The following is a 21886-nucleotide window of genomic DNA, read 5'->3' as shown; positions in this document are numbered from 1 at the left end:
AAATTATATTTAGGAAAGGCAAAAAAAAAAAAAATAAAATAAATATATTTATACATATTTTATTAAATTCTTACTGTCTAAAAAAACTGAATAGTGAGTAAGTATTCTTGTTTTTTGAATATTCGTAATCATTATTTTTTAAATGATAATCCTTTAACTGGTTATATGTTTTTTTTGCATCATCTTTAGACATTCCTTTAAAATTTTTATACATAAAAATGTTACCAGTTTCACAGACAATAGAATTAAGGCGTGTCAAAAATAGGGAAACTAAACTTTCTTTATCAATTTGGTGATACTGACATTGTTTTCCAACACAATATTTAAAAACAATAGGATGTATCATAAATTTATCACCATCAATTTGAAGAAGAGAAAGTTTAGATAATTTTTCAATTGATTCATATACTAATGTTGGAATATCACAATTATATGATGGTAAATCTAAGGGTAATATTAAAGTTGTATAGGCAAAATGATACCAAATATTTGGTGTAAATAAAAGGCATATATGACATAAATTAAGAATATCTGAATCATCCATTATTGAAAAATCTTTATCAAAAACTGTATTCATATTTTTATAAAAGTATGGTGTTATTGAGGTGAATGGAGTTAGTGAGTTACATGATTCTAATCTTTCTACTAATTTTTCTAATCTTGAAATATTATTTGATGACTGGAATTTAAGAATTCCTAGAAAAGCCGGAAGCCCACATGTCTCATCTAGTATTTTATTAATTAAACATGTTGAAGGTATATCTTTATCATTAGTAAATAATTTTTCAATTTGAGTATAATTAAATCCTGAATTATTTTTAAAAGAAAATTTTATTGCTTCTTGTGGTAATGCTTGAAATATTTCCTCATTAGGGGAAATAGATATTATTTGACAAATATTTGATAACATTGAAATCATCTTACTATACCATCGTACATTTTCTTCAAGTAATACATCATCTATTATTAAAAGAGTTTTACCAGATTTTGATTGTATTTGTTCTACAATTATTCCCATTAATAAATCTTCATCCTCTGGATATGAAGATTGTAAACATGAGGTATCTGTTAAAGAAACTAAAATTTTAATAAATATTTGTTTTGATTTTGAAGTTATTTCACATGAATCTGTAAACCAATAAATATTATTAATATATTTTGATAAGTATTCATAATTATTTCTTAATACTTGTGCTAATAGAAGCGTCTTTCCACAACCTCTAATACCATTAATAATAAACCAATCAAAATTTCCATCAATGAATTGTTTTAAATTTTTTTCTAAACTTTCTTCTAACTCAAATCTTTTTATTTGATAACTAATTGATTTTGGGATTTGTGCAGAGTTCATCTTTCTTAGAAATATTTTTGGTTCTTGAATTTTTTCCTCTATATGACTATTATTTTCATCAAATAATTCTGCTAAATGTATCTGAGAAACATAATTAGTAAAATATTCTTTTAATAAATTAAAATTAAAACATCTTCTTCTATATTTATTTAAAAATAAGTCTACTCTTCCATGTCTTCTATTCTATAAAAAAAAAAACTTTTATTTTAAAAATATTTTTACTTACACAACTAATAATTTCCTCAACATCATCATCAGTTAAAATTCCTTTAGATTGAAAAAAACAAACACAATCTCTTGGTTCAAAATCATGGTATAAAATATCTGTAGCATTTGCCAATATCCTCTGAGAATTTTGATCTAACATAATCTATTTTTTTTTTAAATATCAAAAAAAAAAATAATATTATTGTATTAGTATGATTGTTGACATTAAAATTATTCCCGCTTCTATGTTGAACTTTTAGTATGTAATACAATATATATATATCACTCAACTATATGTTATAGATGAAGAAAATCTTCTATCTTAGGAACAGAAGGCAACTAATTACTAATGTTAGATTAAAGGTCACTCAATTATCCGCCCATTTTTTTGTAAAGTATTACTGGGGAAAAAATTACAAAATTATGGTGGTCTTTATTGACAATGCTTTTATTGTTTTTAGTGATAAATTTTATTTACAATAAGAATATAATATCAAAATGATAAATTGTTTGTAGTTTAGTACAAAAAGATTAATTAAGAAAAAATTTTTGTTTCTTTTATTTAAAGATGTTATAAAATATTATACAAAGACTATACACAAAAAATAAAAAAAAAATTAAATTTCATGTTAGTTATTATGAGAGTATTTAAGAAAAACTATAATATTCACGACAAAACGCATAACTTTCTTCCATTCTGGAAAATCTTTTGATAATTCTTCCTCCTTCTCAAGCATATCATCATTCATTCCAAGTTTTTTACATGATTTTAATACTTCACCAATAAGATTATCAACTAATTTAAATTTAATATCATTAATAGTATAGGTAAGTTTGCTTCCATCATCAACAAGAACAAGGAGAAGGTAGGCAAAAGCTTTTCCGCTACTCCAACAAGATGAAAAATTTGTTAAATCTTCAATTTTTACATAATCAGATAGTAATTCATGACAACATGCAAGAAGAGCATTCCTTCTACTCATTAATTTTTTATTTTTTAACAAATCATTCCACATACTTTCTTCTGCTGGATTGGTAACAATAACACCTGCAACCTTATGTGGAGTAAAACTTGATCTTGGTTTTCTAAGTTTTTCAGAACTTTGTTGTAAAGAAAGACTTTTTCCATCAGGTAAAATTTCATCAAATACACAATCTGAGATAGATGAAGAAACAGAATCACGGTTAAAAGCATCTATTTTAGCTAAATGAGAAGCAACAATAAAATCACGAGACTCCTCAATTTCACTTTTTCTTCTTTTATCATTAAATGATAATTTTCTATTAAGAACTTTTGCTAATTCTGCCTCAGCTTCTTCACGCATACGATCAGCTGCTTTAATAACTACAAGCATATCAGCCCCAAACTGTTTACTTTTCTCTTTCTCACGTTTTAATGAATCTTTTAAATGTCTTATAGTTTGTTTTAATCGTTTATTCTCTTCATACTGTTCTTGGTACATATTTTTATAATAAAATAAATTTTCATCATTATATTGTGATTCATCTAACATTTCATTACCCTCTTTCTCACTAACTTCATGCCGTAATCTTTCATTTTCATTTTGTAGATCAATTAACTCTTTTTCATATATTCCAATAATTTCTTTTAAATCATGTAACTCTTCAGCTGTAGCCTGAAGTTCCTCTGTTGCTGTACGATGAGATTTTTCTATAAGATTTAATTTATTACAAAGATTATCAATTTCATGCACTTCTCTATGTTCATTTTCTTTATCTGTTTTTTTAACAACCACAGATCGAATAATACGTTTCTGGAGATCTTGTGAATACTGCTAAAATATATACATATATAATTTTATTGAAAAATAAAAATAACCATACCTTTCTTCGTTCTGTACAACTGGGAGTTTTACTAATTCCATTTCTAGTTTCTGTCAAAACTCTTCTTTTAGTAGAAATAGGTGAACCACCTTTATATAATGAATTTACTCTTGAGTTTTTAGGGGTATTGCTGACAGAACTACCTCGACTAGAATTGCTTCCAAACATATTTTATCATAAAAAAAAATTATAATCAAAAAATACAAAGAGAAAAGCGCTAACAAGCAAATTTTTATTTTAAATAGAATTTTGGTGAATCATCACCTTAGTGGGACAAAAAAAAAAAACTATTTAGATTAATGTACATGTACTTCTCATTGCACACACGGGACAAACAAAATTGTAAATATCTCCACCTTCTTCATTTTTTTCTATTATAATTTTATATTTGTTGTATGATTGTTTTGTAATAAAATATTCCATATTACATGTTAAACATTGTATGTTTTTTGAATTTTTATCTATAAGTTCTTTTAATCTTTGTTGACCACATGTCTTTTTATCAACAACTTTCATATTATCATATGCTGTTTCACGAGTTTTTGGTTTATTTTGATTTCTAAATTGTTTCCTTCTTTTGCGTTTATTTTTTCCAATAACTATTGGTGGTTCTGTAAATTGAGTTTCTTTAAAATATTGATAAGCTTTTTCATCATCGTAATCTTGAACTGCTTCTTCATATATTATATCATTAGCTTCCTCTAATAATACAGGTTCACCATTCATATATATATATTCTTTACCTGTTTCATCAATATATATTTGATATTCTTCATACAATTCATCTTGAAAAACAACTTCAGGAACATTAGTACTATGAAAAAATTCATCCTCATTATTTATACCCTCTGAAAGAAAGTATTGATTATATTCCTTTGTCTCATCACTGCTCATAATCAGATTTAGACAAGTTTGTCATTTATATATAAAAGTATAAAAAAAAATTAACTAGAAAAAAGTAATTTTTTGATATAGAGTAAGAAAAAAAAATATCCTATCGTTCCACCAACGAATATTTTACTCTTAAAATTAAAAAAGAAAAGAAAATTTATAGTTAAAAATTATGTTATAATACTTCATTTTTCTGAATGTTCCTCTGCAGATGTTCCTTTTTTTCTTCTGCAAAATTTTCTATGTGTATTCCAGTGAGCTTGTTGACATTCCACACTACAATATGCCGTATTCCAGCAACAATGATATATAGCTTCTTGTTCACATTGCCAACACCATTGTTTTTTCTTGTTATTAGAGATCTCTTTTTGATATTTTTCTTCTAGCTTACGCGTATTTTTTAGAAGTTCATCTTGATATTTTCTATCCAAGTCGTTCCTTGTTGCATCAAGCTCCTCTTTAAACTGTGTTAGCAATTCCGTACGAATTTTTTGTTGATCTTGTAAAAATTGTTGGTGAAGCTTAAAATTTTTTTAAACTTTATTATTTCTAAATTTAATATATAACAACTTAACTGTGTCATTTGAATTATAGATGTGTCATAAAATATAAGTAAATTACAAATATTAATTTTGACACAGTTAAGAAGTTGATAAACTTACAATTCCTGCCACCTCAACATTAATTTTTTCCCTTGAAGCCATGTAATCTTCTTGCCATGTTCTTTGAAGTTGAATTAGTACTTCTCTCATTTTTGAATCAATGAATGTATTTTCATTTCCCATGCTTCCATTCTCCTCTTCAACGTATTGGTGACTATTCATCATGTCTTGATCATTTTTAACATGCTCCATCTAGATAAATAAAATAAAATAAAACTTAATATTTGTGTTGACTATAACAGTAGTCACTTTCAAGGTTAACGATAAGTTTTGTAAAAAAGATAAAGTAGATTCTGATATTTTGCTTCTCTAACAACTTGAAAATTATATAATTTAAACTATAGTGTATTTATAACTTACGAGATTATTAATGATAATAAAAATAAGATGAAAATAATTGACTTCCTGAGGATTAAATTGAAATTTGTTTTGAAATATAATAGATAATGAAGAACAAGGTTGAAAGCAGTAAAGGAGGAGAGCAAAAGCAGTAACTTTTCTTTTTTGGAGTAACTTGGAATATAACAGAGAGAGAGAGGAAACAATTTCGTCACGAGAGAGAGACAACTTCCCAACCGGGTAGTGAACAGAAGATCTGTATAAGAATGGCACAAATATATTCTCAAAACTTTGAAAATATTTAGGAAATATATGAAAATTTTTGTTTGACGAAGTAGAAATTTAGTAGCAATACAGATAAGTTTTTTTTTCTTTGTAGTTTTACAACGTTTTTTATTTCATTAAGATGTTGGTAAAATATTTATACAACTGTGTTTATAATTGTAAACAAAAAAAAAAATAGTAAAAACAACTATATTATTTGAATAAACTTTTTTTGGATGATATGACATTAATTGACTTTAAAAATAAATAACATATTTTAAGAGTTAAAAATTATGTCAAAATGCTTTTCTTAAAAAGTTAAGAGAAATCTATAAATTGATTATAGTTTGAAAAATTGCATATTTACAAAATACATCGAAACTTTCATTAGATAATCTATTTATAAGACATAGTACAAGAATTAAAAAAGATTTCAATAAACAATAATTGTTAAGAAGTACATTTTTGAAATCTAATTGACATGTTTATAAAATATATGGAATACATATATTGTTAATTTAAAAATTTATCGAAAATTTTTAATTTAAATATATTTTCTAACAAAATGATATAATAACAATTTCAATTGTAAAAGAAAATTTTTGTAAACATAAAGTGTAAGAATCATTATGGTTCTTTGTTCAATCTTTAGTTTAATTATAACATATGTACTCATTTTTGTATATTTTAATAACATATAATTTCAATAAAAAATTTGATTATTAACTTTCCGATCAAATAAAAGTTATATTTAGTTTTTTTTTATTTATTCTAATTTCAACTATATTTAAAAAAAAATATATCAAAGTTTTCACAAGATATATTTTGTTCTTCAAACAGGTTAATTTTGCAAATTTTCTAGTATATTATAAAAAATTTATGTAAAATGTAATTGAAGATTAAAATTTTATTGCAAAATGTTTTGAATTATTAAATTAATTTTTGATCTTCTTTAAAAGTACCATTATGAATTTATACAAAAATAGAACATCATAACCTAATTGGAGAAAATATGCTTAAAAACTTAATTGCAATTTTTTATCGTTGCAAATCAACAAATTTTTATACATATTAATTTTTGAATTGCAGTGTAAACTTTTTACCAATTATTTATGTTGAGATGATGTTATATTTTCTACACAGGAATCATTGTTGGTCTATTATATACCGTTTCGTCTTTATCATTAATGTTTTAGAATTGGCCTTTTCTGAAATCAATTTTAAGTTTACTTTTTTCTAATCTTCATTTTTTAAAAATTTCTAACATTATTGGCAATACTTTTAGGCATACAGTAAAATGAATATCTTAAAACTTGTCGCTTCAGCTCGTCGTTCTGGAACAACTATCTTTCGTCGTAATGGACACGGACATGAAGTTCATACTCCAATAGGTCCACCAGTAACAATGGATTCTATGCCTGTTCCATTTCAATCATATCATCAAGTTCATAGAGATCTTCAATCAAAGTTTAATACTTATTTGGCCGGTTCATTTGCCTTTTTTGTTTTAACATTAGCATATGTAAATTTTATTCTATTTGTAGCATTTTTTTTCAATAATTTTTTATATTTTAGGGATGTTATGAAGATGTTTTTATTTTTGAATCAATGAGAACTCCAGAAAGTTATCGTAATCGTAATAAACAATAAAGTCTATTCATGTGGATTTTAAAAATTTGATAACGTTAATTTTTCTTGTAACTTTTTTTAGGATGTTGTAAACCGTTACAATAAATTTTTAAATGTCTATGTAATTACAATATTTAATTTAATGGTTTTTGTTATTTTTAATAGTTTTTATTATTTAAAACAATTATTAATTGGAAAAAGAATAGAAAAAAAATTAGGAGACGGAGGAAATTTTTTCATTATCTGGTGGTTCCATTATTGATAAAGCATCATCAAGGTGTGCTAATGGTTTACATAATTGAATTTCTAACCAACAGGGTGTTGAAGTAACATCTTGTCTATGATATGATTCACCCCATCCTTTTGCAAAAGACATCCTTATATAACACATTTTTTGTAAATCATATACATTGTAATACCCTTCGAGTTTTGCTCTTTCTAACATTTCTAAAAAAAAATTAGTATTAAAAATTTCCATTGTTGCTGTTGAAGGTACTCTACAAGCAGTAGTTGGTTTTAGGTTCATTTTATAATTGCTATTAATTGATTGTACAAAAATTGGAAATTGTGAATTGTTTGTTAGTAGTACATTTGATTCTATCAATTGTAATGTTACTCCACGTCCTATGTGTCTTCTGGTATTGTCAATAGTTGAATTTCTATTAACATTAGATAACAATCCTAAACATATTCTATCAGATGAATCTATTGGGTTTGTAAATCCATCTACTGTAACTTTTTGTGAAGTTATTTTGTATGTAGTTCCAACTCTTGTATTTAATTCATAGTAAACTATAGAACACCAATAATCAGGTTCATCATTTGTTGGTTGACGATACATAATTTGTTGAGCTAATTGATATTGTTTATTTGAATTATTAATAGCATTATCATCATCATCACTAAGTGCCGATGGAGACCATGCTGTGAAAGAACCTCTTGAAGATTGAGGTGATGGCCCATAATATTGTGGATTATAATATTGTTGATAAGATGTATCTATAATTATTATAATATAATTAACTTAAAGTAATAAAAAAATAATACCTGAAAAATTTAATGGAATGGTTTGTTGTAGATTATTATAATATTGTTCCTGACTGAAATACTGATTAGCAGGAGAATTTGTCATTGTTGAAGGTACCTCTTGAGAAATAGGATTTTTTATTGAAAATATAGGTTGTGGTATATTTTCAATTCTTTTATAATGATAAGGATTAATACAAATAAAATCAGATTTATTATTTGAATCATATGGATATAAACATCCTTGAATTGGTTTTAATTCATGATGTGACTGTAAATTTGGCCATCTCCAAACACGACAATAAATTACATGTGGAAGGCCTTTTCTATGAGAAACTTGAAGTCTACCATCAAGTGATTTTGGTATTGTAACACATTTTGAAACACAACCAGGATTAGCTAATGCATACTCAAGATCTTCTATAGATCCCATACCACTTTTTTTCTTTCTTAATTTTTTTACCAATGAATCAACAGCTTTTTCAGCCCATTTTTCCTCTTCATCACCTTGCTTCCATCCTAGTAATTTTTTTACAGCAGGTCCGTGAAATGTAAAAAGATTATTCATAAACCTGAAAAATAATATTTTTTTTAATAATTATATTATTATAAAATAAAACTAAACAATATGATTAATCATATATAAATGTTTATTTTTAAAATACATTTTTTTAAAAATATATTTGATATAAATTGGATAAAAAATAATTATAAAAAAAAATATAAAGAAAGGCATATGGGCGTCTACCAGGAAGGAGCCAGATAAAAAAAAAATAATAGAAAACATAAAATATATTCTTAGTTACTAGAAGGGCAAATAAAAATAAAATTACATATGATTTAAAGTGATATTTAAACAATTAGTTACAAAATTGTCTATCACTTTTCTTCCGCTCCAAAAAACAGTAAGTAAAATATAAAGAAAAAAAAGGGAAGTACCTAAAAATAATGAGTTTCAAGTGAAATTAAATATATCTATTAAATTAAAATAAGAAATAACGGTAATAATATAAAAAAAAGTTTTTAAAAAGAAAGGCGCTATAATCTTTTTAAAATTCAGAGGTATATGTACCAATTACAAAAACTTTAATACTTTGTTAATTTATTTTTATTGAACTTAAAAAATAGTAAGATATAATAAAAATTCTTGTTAATTTGAATTATTTAAAGTAATAATAGTATAATAGATGGCAAAAGAAAGAAATATCTTCCTATGATTGTAAATCATGGTTCTAAATAGACAGCTGTGATTAGAGACATTTTGTCTGATGAACAAAATTTTCACTGAAAACTGTACGTGCATCTTCCAGTGAAGCGTACTTGTTTGATGATTATTCATTAAATAAACTACCATTACAACTTACTCTTTTATATGTGATAATGGAGTTACATTATTGTGTAACACTATCTTTCTTAAAAATTTTTTATCTATCCCCTTCATAAAATTGATTTTTACGAGAAAATAAAAAATTATCTCATTATGGTTTTATCATTCTTTTTAATTATAATTTTTTTAAGATTAACAAAATAAATTAATATTATGATAAAAATTTTTATACAATAATGTTTAATAAAAGATTTTAAAAAAAAAAAAATAATATGTATATATATATATCATATTACGATTTTCATTAGTAAGAGAAATTAATAAAAATTGAGGAGTTGTATATTTACATTGGTAATAATGATGTGAAGAACTAATCTCATCAAATTTCTTAAAACTATCACCTAGAAGATATATTTATACATTTTTAAAGAAAAGATTTTAAACGTATATGAAAAGAGAAAATGTGTTTCGTGTTGATCAGTTCTTAAATAGAATACTATTAGTTTAAATTAATATAAAAATAAATATTTATTTCTAAGAGTAAAATATAATAATATAATAAAAATAATTAAATATTTAGATATTATTTAATATTATTTCAAAATAATTTTATAATACTAGAAAAAAAAAGACAATAATTTTTTTGTATTATATTTTTATATAATAATGATTGCAAAATAAAAATAAAATAAGTTAGTATTTCAATGACAATAATTGAAAACTTTTCTTTTGTTGAAACATTTTATTTAACATATCACTATGATAAGGCCATTTTTTAACACAGTTATTATATTATCATTTAATACCATGATTTTTTAGGAGGGACCAATTATATATATATATATATAAATGTATGTATTTTTTTTATTAAAACAATTAACTTTAAAATAATAATTAAAATAAATTGATTACTTTTTTTATTCTTAATTTTTTTCAATGAAATTTTAAAATTATTAAAACATTTTTATATTATTATTAATTTTCAAATAATAAATTTTATTGACATCATATGAACATATATATTTTTTTATGATATAAAATTTGAAGAAAAAATAAAATAAAATATAGAACAGTGAAAGTCGTAAAAATTAAAGTGTATAAGCGGGCTTCTTTTATGGTAGTAGAATCTTTTGATCATAAAAAATCATAAACTTTTTTAATACACTTATCCATTGACTTATGTCGGCATTTAATTGGAACAATTTAAAATATATAATTTATTAAACAAATTTTAAAAGTAAATGTAAATTTGTGCTTTAAAATTAATGATATTAAAAAATTATTTAAAATAATATTTTATTTATTTTTTTTATATAATGCCAGAAGAGATAGGAGTTAAAAAAACTGATCAAAAAATTACAAAAATATCAAAACCTTCTCTTGATGCGATTAATAATCAACAGGTAGATGGACAACAACAATTAACATTATGTCAACAACCTCTAATTAATGAGACAAATGAAGAAGAAGGTCCAATTAATCTTATTTCTGGATCAATTGTTGCAAAAAAATATCAAATAATTGAAAAACTTGGTGAAGGTGGTTGTGGATCTGTATATGTAGTTAAAGATAATATAACAAATATAAAATATGCCATGAAATCTGAATCATTAAAAGTTGGTGAATTTTCTGTTTTAAAACTTGAAGTTCAAGTTATGAAAAGATTAGGAAATGGTTCTAATGTTTGTCAATTAATTGCAAGTGGAAAAAATGATAAATATTCATATATGATTATGTCACTTCTTGGTAATTCACTTTTTGATCTTTTATCACAATATCGTGAATTTACTGTATCAACATCAGCCAGAGCAGCTATTCAAGCATTAACAGGTTTAAAACAGTTACATGATGTTGGTTTTATACATCGTGATATTAAAACAGAAAATCTTGCTATTGGTAAAGATAATGAAAAAAGAATTGTATTTTTATTAGATTTTGGTTTAGTTAGAGAATATTTTTTTGTTGATAGTAAAGGAAAACTTGAAATACGTAAAGCAAGAGAAAAATGTCATTTTAGAGGAACATTAAAATATGCAAGTATCTCTGCACAAGAAGGTAATGAACAAGGAAGAAAAGATGATTTATGGGGTCTTTTATATTGTGTTGGAGAATTTTTTAGACGTTTACCATGGGATATTGATGAAAGTGATAAAAGTATTGTTAAAAAAATTAAAAAAGAAACACCTTTACCATTATTATTTAAAGAAATGCCTGAAATGGTTAATCTTGGAGGATATCTTGATACCTTGACATATTATAGTAGACCAGATTATAAAAAAATTTATTCATATTTTAAAATAGAAATGGATAAAGTTAATGCTTCATTTGATGATCCATATGATTGGGAATTAGATTGCCGTTATGTACAAGAACAACTAGCTGCAGCAATAGCAAAAAGAAATAAAACAAAAGATAATGATGAACTGGGAAATTTAAATAATAATAAAACAAATAAAAACTCAATAGATAAAAAGTTAGGAAATAAAAAAGGTGGAACAAGTAAAAATTGTGGTACTAGAAGACGTTTCTATAAACCAAAAGATGTCATAATGCAAATTTCAAATAAATTAAAGAAATCTAGAAGAAAACGAAATTTATTTAGTGATGATAAACAAATTATTAATGATGAAAATATTATTGCTACAGCTAAATCAACAATAGAAAATTTAGATGAAGAATTTAATAATGAAAATGAGAAACAAAAAAAGAATAAAGATCCAACTAATTATTATGAAATTGAACTTGGAAAAAATGATATTGGATTATAATTTGACATAAAATAATTTTTATGTATAACAATTGACAAATTTAATATTTATATTAACAACATAACTTTGTTTGTAAATAAAAACACCAAACATTTTTATTTAATATAGTCCCTATAAAAAATAATTTCTAAATTTTTGATATATTGCTTTACAATAAACTTTTAAGAAAATAAAATACTTTTTATTTATTTTAAAATCAAGAATACTTTTATGTTTTAATAATGTTAGAAGATGAGTACATTTAATAATTTTATCAACTACTTTAAAACAAATAATATTAATCTTAACAATTATAAAACATTTTGTCAATAAAAAGAATAACATTTGTAGCATTATAATTAAACGTTTCACATTTCATTGTGTAAAAAAATTTTTTTTTACTATTTGTTAAAGTTTTTAAAGCACTAAATTTTAAGATATCTATTCTTTTAATATCACAATTATTAACTTATAATAAATTTATTCTTGGTTAAAATTTCATTCTATGATTAAAAACAAAACTTTCTTTAAAATTATTTTAATTGTATCTTTTTTATTATTTATTTACCAACTTGTGAGATTATATTATACATGAAAATAAATATTTTCAATTTTTTTAACAACTAAAATAACAAATACATAATTATTATATAAAAAGTTTTTTACCAATACAAATATAAAAAATGTGCATAAATATAGATAAGTGATAGCATGTTTTATTAAAATGTTCGTAATATTATGTAAACTATATTAAATAAATTATTTAATATTTATAATCTTTTCATTTTAAATAAATGATAGTATTTTTATTTATGAATAAAAAAAAAAAGATAATAAAATAATTTCAAAAATAAATCACAACAATAATAATCTTGGCATTTTAAGTTGTATTAATTTAAAAAAATAATAAATATTTTTTTATAATGTTTTTTTTATTTAAAATCATATTAATTTTTTTACAAAAGTTTTATTTTCATTTATAAATAAAAATTTTAAAATTAATAATTAATAAGAAAAACTTAGAAAGCTATTTTTAGCATACTTAACTTTTAAATATTAAAAATGTATAATTTAAAAATCAATTAAATATTAAAAACAGTTTTATTTTTCATTTAATTTTAATTATAAATTCAAACAAATTATAGCTTACTTAAAGCATATTAATAACGAAATATATTTTCATTATAAGAAATTTTTACATAAAAATCTCTTAACATATGTTTTATTTTTAGAAAAACAAATATTCATCTAATGTAGATGAAGAAAAAAGAAGTTATAATGTTTTTATAATTAAAAGAGTCTTGTGAAATGTTTTGTATTAAGTACATTATATATTATATTTTAATAGAATCTGATTTCTTTGAAGAAGGTAAAATAGAATTTTGTGATTTTGTTTTAGATGGTAGAATAGTAGATTGAATTGCTAAAATAAATTGAAACAAAATTTTATTATTTTTACTTACAGGTCAAAGAATTATTCGTTGTCTCATCTAAACATTTTTCTTTACATGTATTTACATTTGTAAAACAATTATAATTCCTCATATCTTCAGACATTGCTAATAAATTTAATTTTCTTTCTGTTGATTCATCAAGTGATACACCTTTTGGTATATAAATTAAAATTGTTTTTGCTACTTCTTCATCAATATCATCCTTCTCATTGCATTCAATACAACTTTTTTTAGGACAATATCCTTTTGCTATTGCAACTTCACATTTTTTTTCCTGTCCATTAATTTCACGAACAATTTTGACAAATTTTGTTGCTTGATCACGCATAACTATATCTTTTGATAATTTAAATTTTGATCTATATCGCATAATTAAATATAATATTATTACAATTGATAATATAAATATTACAATAAATAATCCTAAAAACCAATTTCTTTGAAGAACCAATAAATTATAATCCTTCATTTTATATTCTTGTGTATTATTTAATAACATTTTATTTTGTATTCATAAGTGTAACAATAAAAATAAATGATATATAAATTAAAATTTAATAAGATCATTAAAAAGTTACTTATAAATGATAAAAATCTGAATATTACATATATATAAAATTTGAATACAATTATTCTTCCCATTCACCTTCTAATTCGTCACGAATCCCCAAAGATATTATAGCACACAATGCTGAAACCTGTTCAGCCATCCTTCTATTCATTTGTGCTATCCGAGATTGATGCTTTTGATTATTAACTTCAATTAAAGCTTCCCATCTTCCATCTGATTCACGTTTCCATGTAGTAAAAGTAGGTTGTGGCCAACCTTCCTTAAAACAATAATTTCTTATAAAACATTTTGGTGTTAATGCACTTTTACACATTCTTAAACGTTTCATAGGAAAAGTAATATCATGAAAAGTTATATCACTATCTTTTTCTTCTTCAAGTTTTCGTTTTCTATTTGGTGTATCACGTTCTTGGTGAATTTTTTTCCAGTAATAATATCTATCTTCAACACCCCAAGCTTTACACATACCTAAAATACTACCAGCTTCACTGGTTGCCTTACCTCTTGGATCAAATTCTAATTGAGATCCCAAAATACGTGAAAGTACATATTTACATTGCGTAAATGGTTCATCATACATACAAGATTTTTCTAAAACATTAATAATTTCTGTTTCCATATTATGTAATCCTTCTTTTCTAAAAATTGAAGGATTTGATAATGCTATCCTTCCTAGAAGAACTCCTGAAGCACCAGTTTTTTCTTTAAATCTCTCAATATCTTTATACTCTTTAATAACTCCAGATTCTCCATTAGCTAAAACTGGAATATCAAGATAATCAACAACTTCTTTTATTTCATCAATTCTATTTTTATCATTAGGTCTTTCATCTCTCCTTCTTCCATGTACACCAATTGCCGAGACACCTGTTCTTTGAACCATTTTGGCAAATTCAAGAGTATCCTCTCTTTTATTTAAAACACGTATTTTTGCTGATACAGGTACTTTACTTATACTTACAAGGCTTTCTAAAATTTCTTTTGCTAATTCTGGTTTAGATAATAATGCTGCACCCATTCCACCTAAAATTGAGAATGGTTTAGGACATCCCATATTAATATCAATAGAAGAAATATCATCAACAACTTTATTAATAACTTCACAGGAACGTTCAGGTGAATCTGTACCTATCTGAAGCACCAATTTTCCTTTCTCTTCTGGAGCAATTCTTAATACCAATTCTGCATCATTTACATAATCAATTGTATTTAATAATTTATTTTCAATTCTTTTTGCTGTTATTAATCTTTTATCAACAATCTCCTCTGTATAAACTAAATCAGCGCCATAATCAAGTGATAATAAACGTAAAGGTGTCCTTCCTGCTCGTACCATTGGAGCTAAACATATTTTTCCAGCATAATGAGATAAATCAAAACCTTTATTAGACATTTAATATTAATTTTATTTAAAATTTTTAAACTTTTAAAATTAAAAAAAAAATTTTTTTCATAAATCAAAATACTTTACACCAATATTGTTTCCATCTAGGACTAGTGATTTGTTTTCTTACGAGAAATCTTTCTACAAGAGGGAAAATTACAGAATTTAATTTGTATCAAACTTAAAAATATATCTAAATATTGATAAAAAGAAAAATGATATATTAGATAAAATAAAAATAGAATTACTTCGTTTGATTTTTTAATATTATTGATGAATTTGTTTTTAAGAAAATTATGGATTTTAAAAAATTTCATGTCTACCTTCAAAATATTTTTTTACATAAATTCAAAATCATAAACAAATTTTACCCTTAGGCTTAAATTTATTTCAATATCACCTTTCTCCAACAAACACAAAACTTTACAATTCCTGTCGTAAAAATCTTTATGAAATATAACTTTATGAAAAAAAAGTATTACAAACATTTTCATCTAATTAAAATATAAAAACTAAAATAATTTAATTAGCTTTATTAAAATAATATTAACGGCAAAAATAGGTATAAGATAAATTAAGTAAAAATACATATAATGGTTATATAATTCATCTTTCCGAGGAATAACTGCTATTCTTCTACTTTTTTTTCTACTTCCCTTAATGCCTGTGCATTACAAATTTTGTTGATAATCATTATCAGTACATGAACCATCAGAAAATTCTTCTTTTGATATTGAATGTGAACTATTTGAATCCGTATCATTATTTTCAACTAATCTAAAAATGTCAGAATATTTTTTTTTTAAAAATTCTTCCCTACTACCAAAGAGTGCCGAAAATGGATTGACTATGTATGGTGAAGCAATTTTTCTTGTTAAACATTGTGTAGCAACTGTTTTTGTTAAATTAAAATATCTTTGTATTAATTGACAATCTCTTTTACCATGATATTCCATAATTGCTACTGATACACAATGTTCTAAAAAATCATTATCCTTGGGTGTATTAAATCTAGAACAATTTTCATATTCTTCATCAGATGCTATTGTTAGTGCAAATGCCTCATCCATTCTTTCATATAATTCTGGTGAAATATTTTGTATCTTTGAAGCTAATGAATGAAGTTCACGTCCAAGTTTTAATACTTTATCATACACTTGCCAATATTCATATTCTTTTTCACAACAATCGGCTGGTTTTCGATAATTTTTAAATGATGTATTTGTATCTTTATTATTTTTACCATTACTAATACTACTATTATTCCAACAGAAATCAATTTCCATTGAATCTTTGTCATTATTACCTACTTTTTGACTAGAGGGACCAGGAAATGAATTAAGAAGGATTTCTTTTCTTTTTTCATCAATACCAACCTTATTATCATTTCCTTGAAAAGAAGGACATAAAGGAGAATGAATACTAGTTGATGGGTTATATAAAGTACTTCCTCCAGGAACAGGTGGATTAAACTTATCAAAATAACTTAATTGTTCATTACATATTTTAACATAATTAGCAAGTGAAGTTTTACCACGTGGAATATCTTCCTTCACATGTATCCAATTTGGTTCATTTTTCCTTTCTTTTTTTTCTTTAACTTCAGAAATCTCTGAATCACTTTCACTTTCCTCTACATGTGATTGAGCAATTGCTAAAGTATATATTGATTGTCTAACATTTAATGCTCCATCGAGATTAATATTATTTAATTTTGTCTCATTTTTTTCAAGTGTACTATTATTTCCTTTTTCTGGATAATCTTTATTTGAAGGTTCTCTTACCTTTTCAATACCATCTTTTGAGGATACAGAATTTGAAGTATTTGTATGATTGCATGGAACTCTAAAATTTGAGGTACCACTTGTTGATTGTTGTTGTGACAGAGTAAATAAAGCACGTGATGGTTCAGTATAAATATCTAAAACGTCAGATGATAATGTAGCACCATTTGAAAGATTTGTATGATTTGTCGTGAAAGAACCATTGGATGTTGAAGGACATTGTTGCCTGTTACCATTTAAAATTCCATTACCATTTGTCGTAAATGAAGATCCATTTGAATGCTGTAGTGAACCACCATTTGTGGAAGATGATGAAATTGCTTTAAATGTCTCTGAATTATTAAGAAAATCAATTCGTTTTAATGGATCCTTTTCAAATTTTTTTTTAATATGATTATGAATTTTACTATCTTTACTAAAAACTGCATATAATTTTTCATGATTCCTTTCAAAACGATTATAATCTTTTCTAGCTTCATTTAATAAACTATTTTGTCTACTTCTAAGTTCTTTTGTAAAATCAACAAATAATTGAATTTTTATAAGTAATTCAAATTCCTTATTATATTTTAATATATCAGGATAAAATTGATTAAGTCGAAAAACGGCTTCTAATGTTTTATTTTGACTAACAAGTTGTCCAATCCATTTTCTTAATTGAATATCTTCAACATCCAACTCATAATCACCCCCATTATTACAAATAAATAGTGGTAATGTTTCTTCAAATTTATTATGATCAAGATAAGAAGCAACCATATTATCTAACCAAATATGTGCATCACTATGAACTGTTATTGTATTAAAACTATGTATAACAGATTTTCGTATTCTTTCTAAATGTGCTTCAAAATCAAATCGAAATGGTTTTTGTCCAAAATTTGTATCTATTGTTTCTCCTTGCGTTTGAAGACCAATAACTGGATAAAGATCTTTTGAAATGTTAAGTTTATCTGTAGCAAAACCTAAAAATTCACCATTTTTTGTATAAAATAAATGCTTTCTTGCAAAATCAACACCACACCCAATAACATCACCAGTAGTAAAAGTTGGCCCGTATGGATTGCCGTTACCAGAGGATGCAAAAAAATTACCATCATCACCGTGATAACCAAAAGAATTAGCATCCCAACCAGGAAGTCGATTTAAATCGACACCTTTATGACATACACCTACTCCCATATATCCATCTTTTCCCTTATCAATGATATGAACTTCAAAATAAAACATAATACATTTAAATTTTATTGGTTTGTTGGCTCGTATTGAAGCAGCATCACGATGATTTCTACCAGGTCCTTTATATGCAACTTTCAATCCATCAATGGATAATTGTAAATTATTACTTTTATCATTAAAATTCCATTTTGTAGGTATTGAATCTAATGGACTATCTGCATATGGATATAACTTACATAATCTTTCTTCATATTCTTTATCATCAGTAGAATAGTCTGATTTAAAATTTGGTGAAACTTCCATATCTGGAGTTTCGTGATTAATTGATGCCTCCCCAGATGTGGTTACAAGATTATCTTCTGGTTCTATACTAGGCATATCCCTAAAAAAATAAAAATTTGTTAAAATAAATGTTCTTCTATCCTTCCTATTGATTCAAAGGAAAGGGGGTAGAAAAATTAACAATCGCAAACAGATATAGTAGAGATTACGTCAATAATTTATAGTAAATATATTTCATATAATATAAAAAAAACACTAGAAAGGAATAGACTGTCATTGACTATCTAAAAAAACATTTTTCATATAATATAAAAATATATTTTAATTGTATAGAAGAGTTTTGTTTACAGGGGTATTGGTAAACAAAATGACCATATGACAATGTAAGAAGAAAAGTGGAAAAACGAGTATTATGTTTTGGAGAAAAAGAATATATAATATATTAATAGCGTATGACGTCTTCTATTTTTATTCTTTTCTAATGTTAAAAAGTGCTTTGATAACAATATATAAACATAATATTATTAACGATTAGGTGAAAGATAGAAAACGATTAGAAAAATGATTGACTAACTTTATTCTTTTAATAGTCAATCTAAAAAATCTGATTTTTGATTAACCAATTTTAGGAAACAATCTTTATATATTTCTCTATTTCTCTTCTAACTTTAAAAACTTATCTTCATAAAGTAAAAAGTGATTCAATAAGTTCTTTCCATAGAATCAAAGTGGTATATATAGTACAAATAAAGAAAAAAAATTTTTTAGTATTATTCACTTTTGATAGTCCCATTTTTTTTTAATATTTTTTCTACAATTTCAATGTCAATTTTTTAATTATTTATTCAAATTTTGGCTAGTTGCACTTGCAATAGATTTTTAATTTCTATAAATAGATTTTTATTTATTTTGAATATATATTAATTTTAAAATTTGATATTTTATTTCAATTTGTGAAGAAAGATATTTTCTAAAAACAAAAAAAAAATCAACATTAATAAATCTTTACATTAAAAAAATGTTCTTTTGGAAAATCTCAAAAAAATATGTTTTTAAAAAGATATCATTAAATAATACCTTCTAATATGAAAATAATAAATACAATGATAAGAAATATCTTTCTTAAAAGTTTCAATGTAACAAAGAAATATTGAAAAAATGAAACAAATGTTTAAAAAAATTTATAACTTTTCCGAAAATAAATGATTGAAATAATTAAAAAAAACACAACATGGAATTATAGAAAAAAGACCTTCAAGAACAGCATATTAAGATTTCATAAAAGAATCTTAACTCTGAAATTTAATATTAAAAAAAATAAAAACATTAAAGTTTAGAAATAAAATTTAAACAAACAAAAAATGATAGGAATAATTTTAAATAATAATAAGTACAATAACTAAAATATTATATGACGTAGAATAATATAAAAACTCACCTGAAAAATAAAAAAAAATTAAAATCCTTGAAATCACAAGATAAGAAATCTTTTTGTAGCCGGAATCTAGAAAATTTTTTAAAACCATTTAAAAAAAAACTATTTATAAAATTTAAAACTACTATAATAAGCAGATTGATAAAAAAAAAAAGATTTTTTAAAAAATAATTTGATTCTCGTGATATTCCTCCTGACAGGAAAATTTAAAAAAAAATTAATTGATAGGAAAAAAAATTAGTAATTTCTTTTACAATGAGGATATTAACAACTTGATTTTACAGGAAAATATAAACAAGTTTATAGCACAGGTTACTAAATATTTAAAAATTAATCTAAATTCTGAATATAGTTAAAAAAATATTTCATATATTAATAATAAAAAATTGAATCTCATATAAACATTTGAATAACTTTTATGAGAATAACAAAATTAAGATTCATGTCAAGATATAATCTATAAACTTTTTTCAAAAATAATCATTTTGAAATCTTTAAATTTACAAACAAAATTAATATGGTAAATTCATAATTTTAATATAAAAATTATTTGTTGTATTATTGTAAATTGTAACCCGGTAAATTATTCTTATCATAAACTTAGCATTTTTATTACTAGTCATATTAAAATAAAATAAAATTACTAAAAAAACTTAAAGATTCATAATAGCATCTAAACAAAATTATGACATTATACTCTAGATACAAAATCGTATTTTATTATTCATTTATTGAAAACCTATAATACGTCTGTACGTCATAATTCTAAAATATCAGAGAATATTGATAAAAAAAAAATTTTAATCAATTAATTTTTTTGTTTGCTTCAGAAATCTTCTATCAAACCAAAATAATGCCATAGACAACCTGATAAGATATGACATTTTTCTTAAAAAGAATATCTAGAAAATTGTCAATAAAGCAACTTTACCATGAAAAAAAAAAAGATTCTTGATACTGGAGTATTATAATTATAAGGATTACGAAATATCCAAGAACTATTTTAAAGAAATATTTCCAAATAAACTAATTTCTTGCAATAAGACTACTTTAAAAAAAATATTTTCAGAGTTAAAATTCTTTTAGTAGCATGACAAAAAAAAATATGGATTTTATAACCATTAATTTAATGGAAAGAACTTTATGGAACACTTCTTACAAAGTAGTTCACGAGAAAATAGTTTTATAGACCACCCTTTATAGTCTTACGTGTACATATCAATTTCAATCTTCAAAAAATAAAAAAGGTATATTATTGTGGGTTGTTATATTTAGGATTTATAAATATTCAATCATTATTTGCATTTCAATTTTTAATTTTTTTTAAATGCATATATTTTGTTAAATTGTACAACTATGTACTTTTATTTACTTTAACAACTTCATTTTTTTTTATTTAAAAAATTTTAAAAAAATATATAGTAAAAAAAAGTTATATTAATAATATAGTTAAAAAATATATATATATCATAAAAAATATTATCTAATTATTTCTTATCATGTTAAAAT

At 23.6% G+C, this 21886-nt stretch overlaps 10 protein-coding genes across 10 annotated transcripts; 2 read left to right on the top strand and 8 right to left on the bottom strand.

Moving 5' to 3' along the window:
- Nucleotides 1–70: 70 nt before the first annotated feature.
- On the bottom strand, nt 71–1718 carry SRAE_1000266300 (NB-ARC domain and Death-like domain and P-loop containing nucleoside triphosphate hydrolase domain-containing protein; the record flags this gene model as incomplete). The annotated part of the gene is made up of 2 exons (XM_024649766.1): nt 71–1534; nt 1578–1718. The coding sequence occupies 2 exons, from the start codon at nt 1716–1718 to the stop codon at nt 71–73; spliced, it is 1605 nt and encodes a 534-aa protein (XP_024503610.1).
- A 469-nt stretch (nt 1719–2187) lies between these two features.
- Nucleotides 2188–3571, bottom strand: SRAE_1000266200 (Calponin homology domain-containing protein; the record flags this gene model as incomplete). Its single annotated transcript, XM_024649765.1, has 2 exons — nt 2188–3354; nt 3404–3571. 2 exons carry the CDS (start codon nt 3569–3571, stop codon nt 2188–2190), a joined length of 1335 nt encoding a protein of 444 aa, XP_024503609.1.
- A 123-nt stretch (nt 3572–3694) lies between these two features.
- Nucleotides 3695–4297, bottom strand: SRAE_1000266100 (Hypothetical protein; the record flags this gene model as incomplete). Its single annotated transcript, XM_024649764.1, has 2 exons — nt 3695–4104; nt 4147–4297. 2 exons carry the CDS (start codon nt 4295–4297, stop codon nt 3695–3697), a joined length of 561 nt encoding a protein of 186 aa, XP_024503608.1.
- Nucleotides 4298–4479: 182 nt separating this feature from the next.
- SRAE_1000266000 (ZMYND11 protein) lies at nt 4480–6744 on the bottom strand (the record flags this gene model as incomplete). Its single annotated transcript, XM_024649762.1, has 5 exons — nt 4480–4815; nt 4957–5148; nt 5219–5272; nt 5317–5551; nt 6728–6744. 5 exons carry the CDS (start codon nt 6742–6744, stop codon nt 4480–4482), a joined length of 834 nt encoding a protein of 277 aa, XP_024503607.1.
- Nucleotides 6745–6856: 112 nt separating this feature from the next.
- SRAE_1000265900 (Hypothetical protein) lies at nt 6857–7209 on the top strand (the record flags this gene model as incomplete). The annotated part of the gene is made up of 2 exons (XM_024649761.1): nt 6857–7081; nt 7135–7209. 2 exons carry the CDS (start codon nt 6857–6859, stop codon nt 7207–7209), a joined length of 300 nt encoding a protein of 99 aa, XP_024503606.1.
- A 193-nt stretch (nt 7210–7402) lies between these two features.
- Nucleotides 7403–8782, bottom strand: SRAE_1000265800 (SMAD domain, Dwarfin-type and MAD homology 1, Dwarfin-type domain and SMAD/FHA domain and MAD homology, MH1 domain and SMAD domain-like-containing protein; the record flags this gene model as incomplete). The annotated part of the gene is made up of 2 exons (XM_024649760.1): nt 7403–8187; nt 8236–8782. 2 exons carry the CDS (start codon nt 8780–8782, stop codon nt 7403–7405), a joined length of 1332 nt encoding a protein of 443 aa, XP_024503605.1.
- Nucleotides 8783–10857: 2075 nt separating this feature from the next.
- Nucleotides 10858–12309, top strand: SRAE_1000265700 (Asator; the record flags this gene model as incomplete). Its single annotated transcript, XM_024649759.1, has 1 exon — nt 10858–12309. The coding sequence occupies one exon, from the start codon at nt 10858–10860 to the stop codon at nt 12307–12309; it is 1452 nt and encodes a 483-aa protein (XP_024503604.1).
- Nucleotides 12310–13622: 1313 nt separating this feature from the next.
- On the bottom strand, nt 13623–14112 carry SRAE_1000265600 (Hypothetical protein; the record flags this gene model as incomplete). The annotated part of the gene is made up of 2 exons (XM_024649758.1): nt 13623–13711; nt 13752–14112. The coding sequence occupies 2 exons, from the start codon at nt 14110–14112 to the stop codon at nt 13623–13625; spliced, it is 450 nt and encodes a 149-aa protein (XP_024503603.1).
- Nucleotides 14113–14371: 259 nt separating this feature from the next.
- Nucleotides 14372–15706, bottom strand: SRAE_1000265500 (tRNA-dihydrouridine(20) synthase [NAD(P)+]-like; the record flags this gene model as incomplete). Its single annotated transcript, XM_024649757.1, has 2 exons — nt 14372–14769; nt 14815–15706. 2 exons carry the CDS (start codon nt 15704–15706, stop codon nt 14372–14374), a joined length of 1290 nt encoding a protein of 429 aa, XP_024503602.1.
- A 662-nt stretch (nt 15707–16368) lies between these two features.
- SRAE_1000265400 (Ran-binding proteins 9/10 homolog) lies at nt 16369–21763 on the bottom strand (the record flags this gene model as incomplete). Its single annotated transcript, XM_024649756.1, has 3 exons — nt 16369–19042; nt 20381–20446; nt 21750–21763. 3 exons carry the CDS (start codon nt 21761–21763, stop codon nt 16369–16371), a joined length of 2754 nt encoding a protein of 917 aa, XP_024503601.1.
- Between the last annotated feature and the right edge of the window lie 123 nt (nt 21764–21886).

Source organism: Strongyloides ratti (assembly GCF_001040885.1).
Source record: "Strongyloides ratti genome assembly S_ratti_ED321, chromosome : 1".
Taxonomy (NCBI): Eukaryota; Metazoa; Nematoda; class Chromadorea; order Rhabditida; family Strongyloididae; genus Strongyloides; species Strongyloides ratti.
The sequence above is the reverse complement of the archived record's forward strand: the minus strand, read 5'-3'. Positions and strand labels throughout refer to the sequence as shown.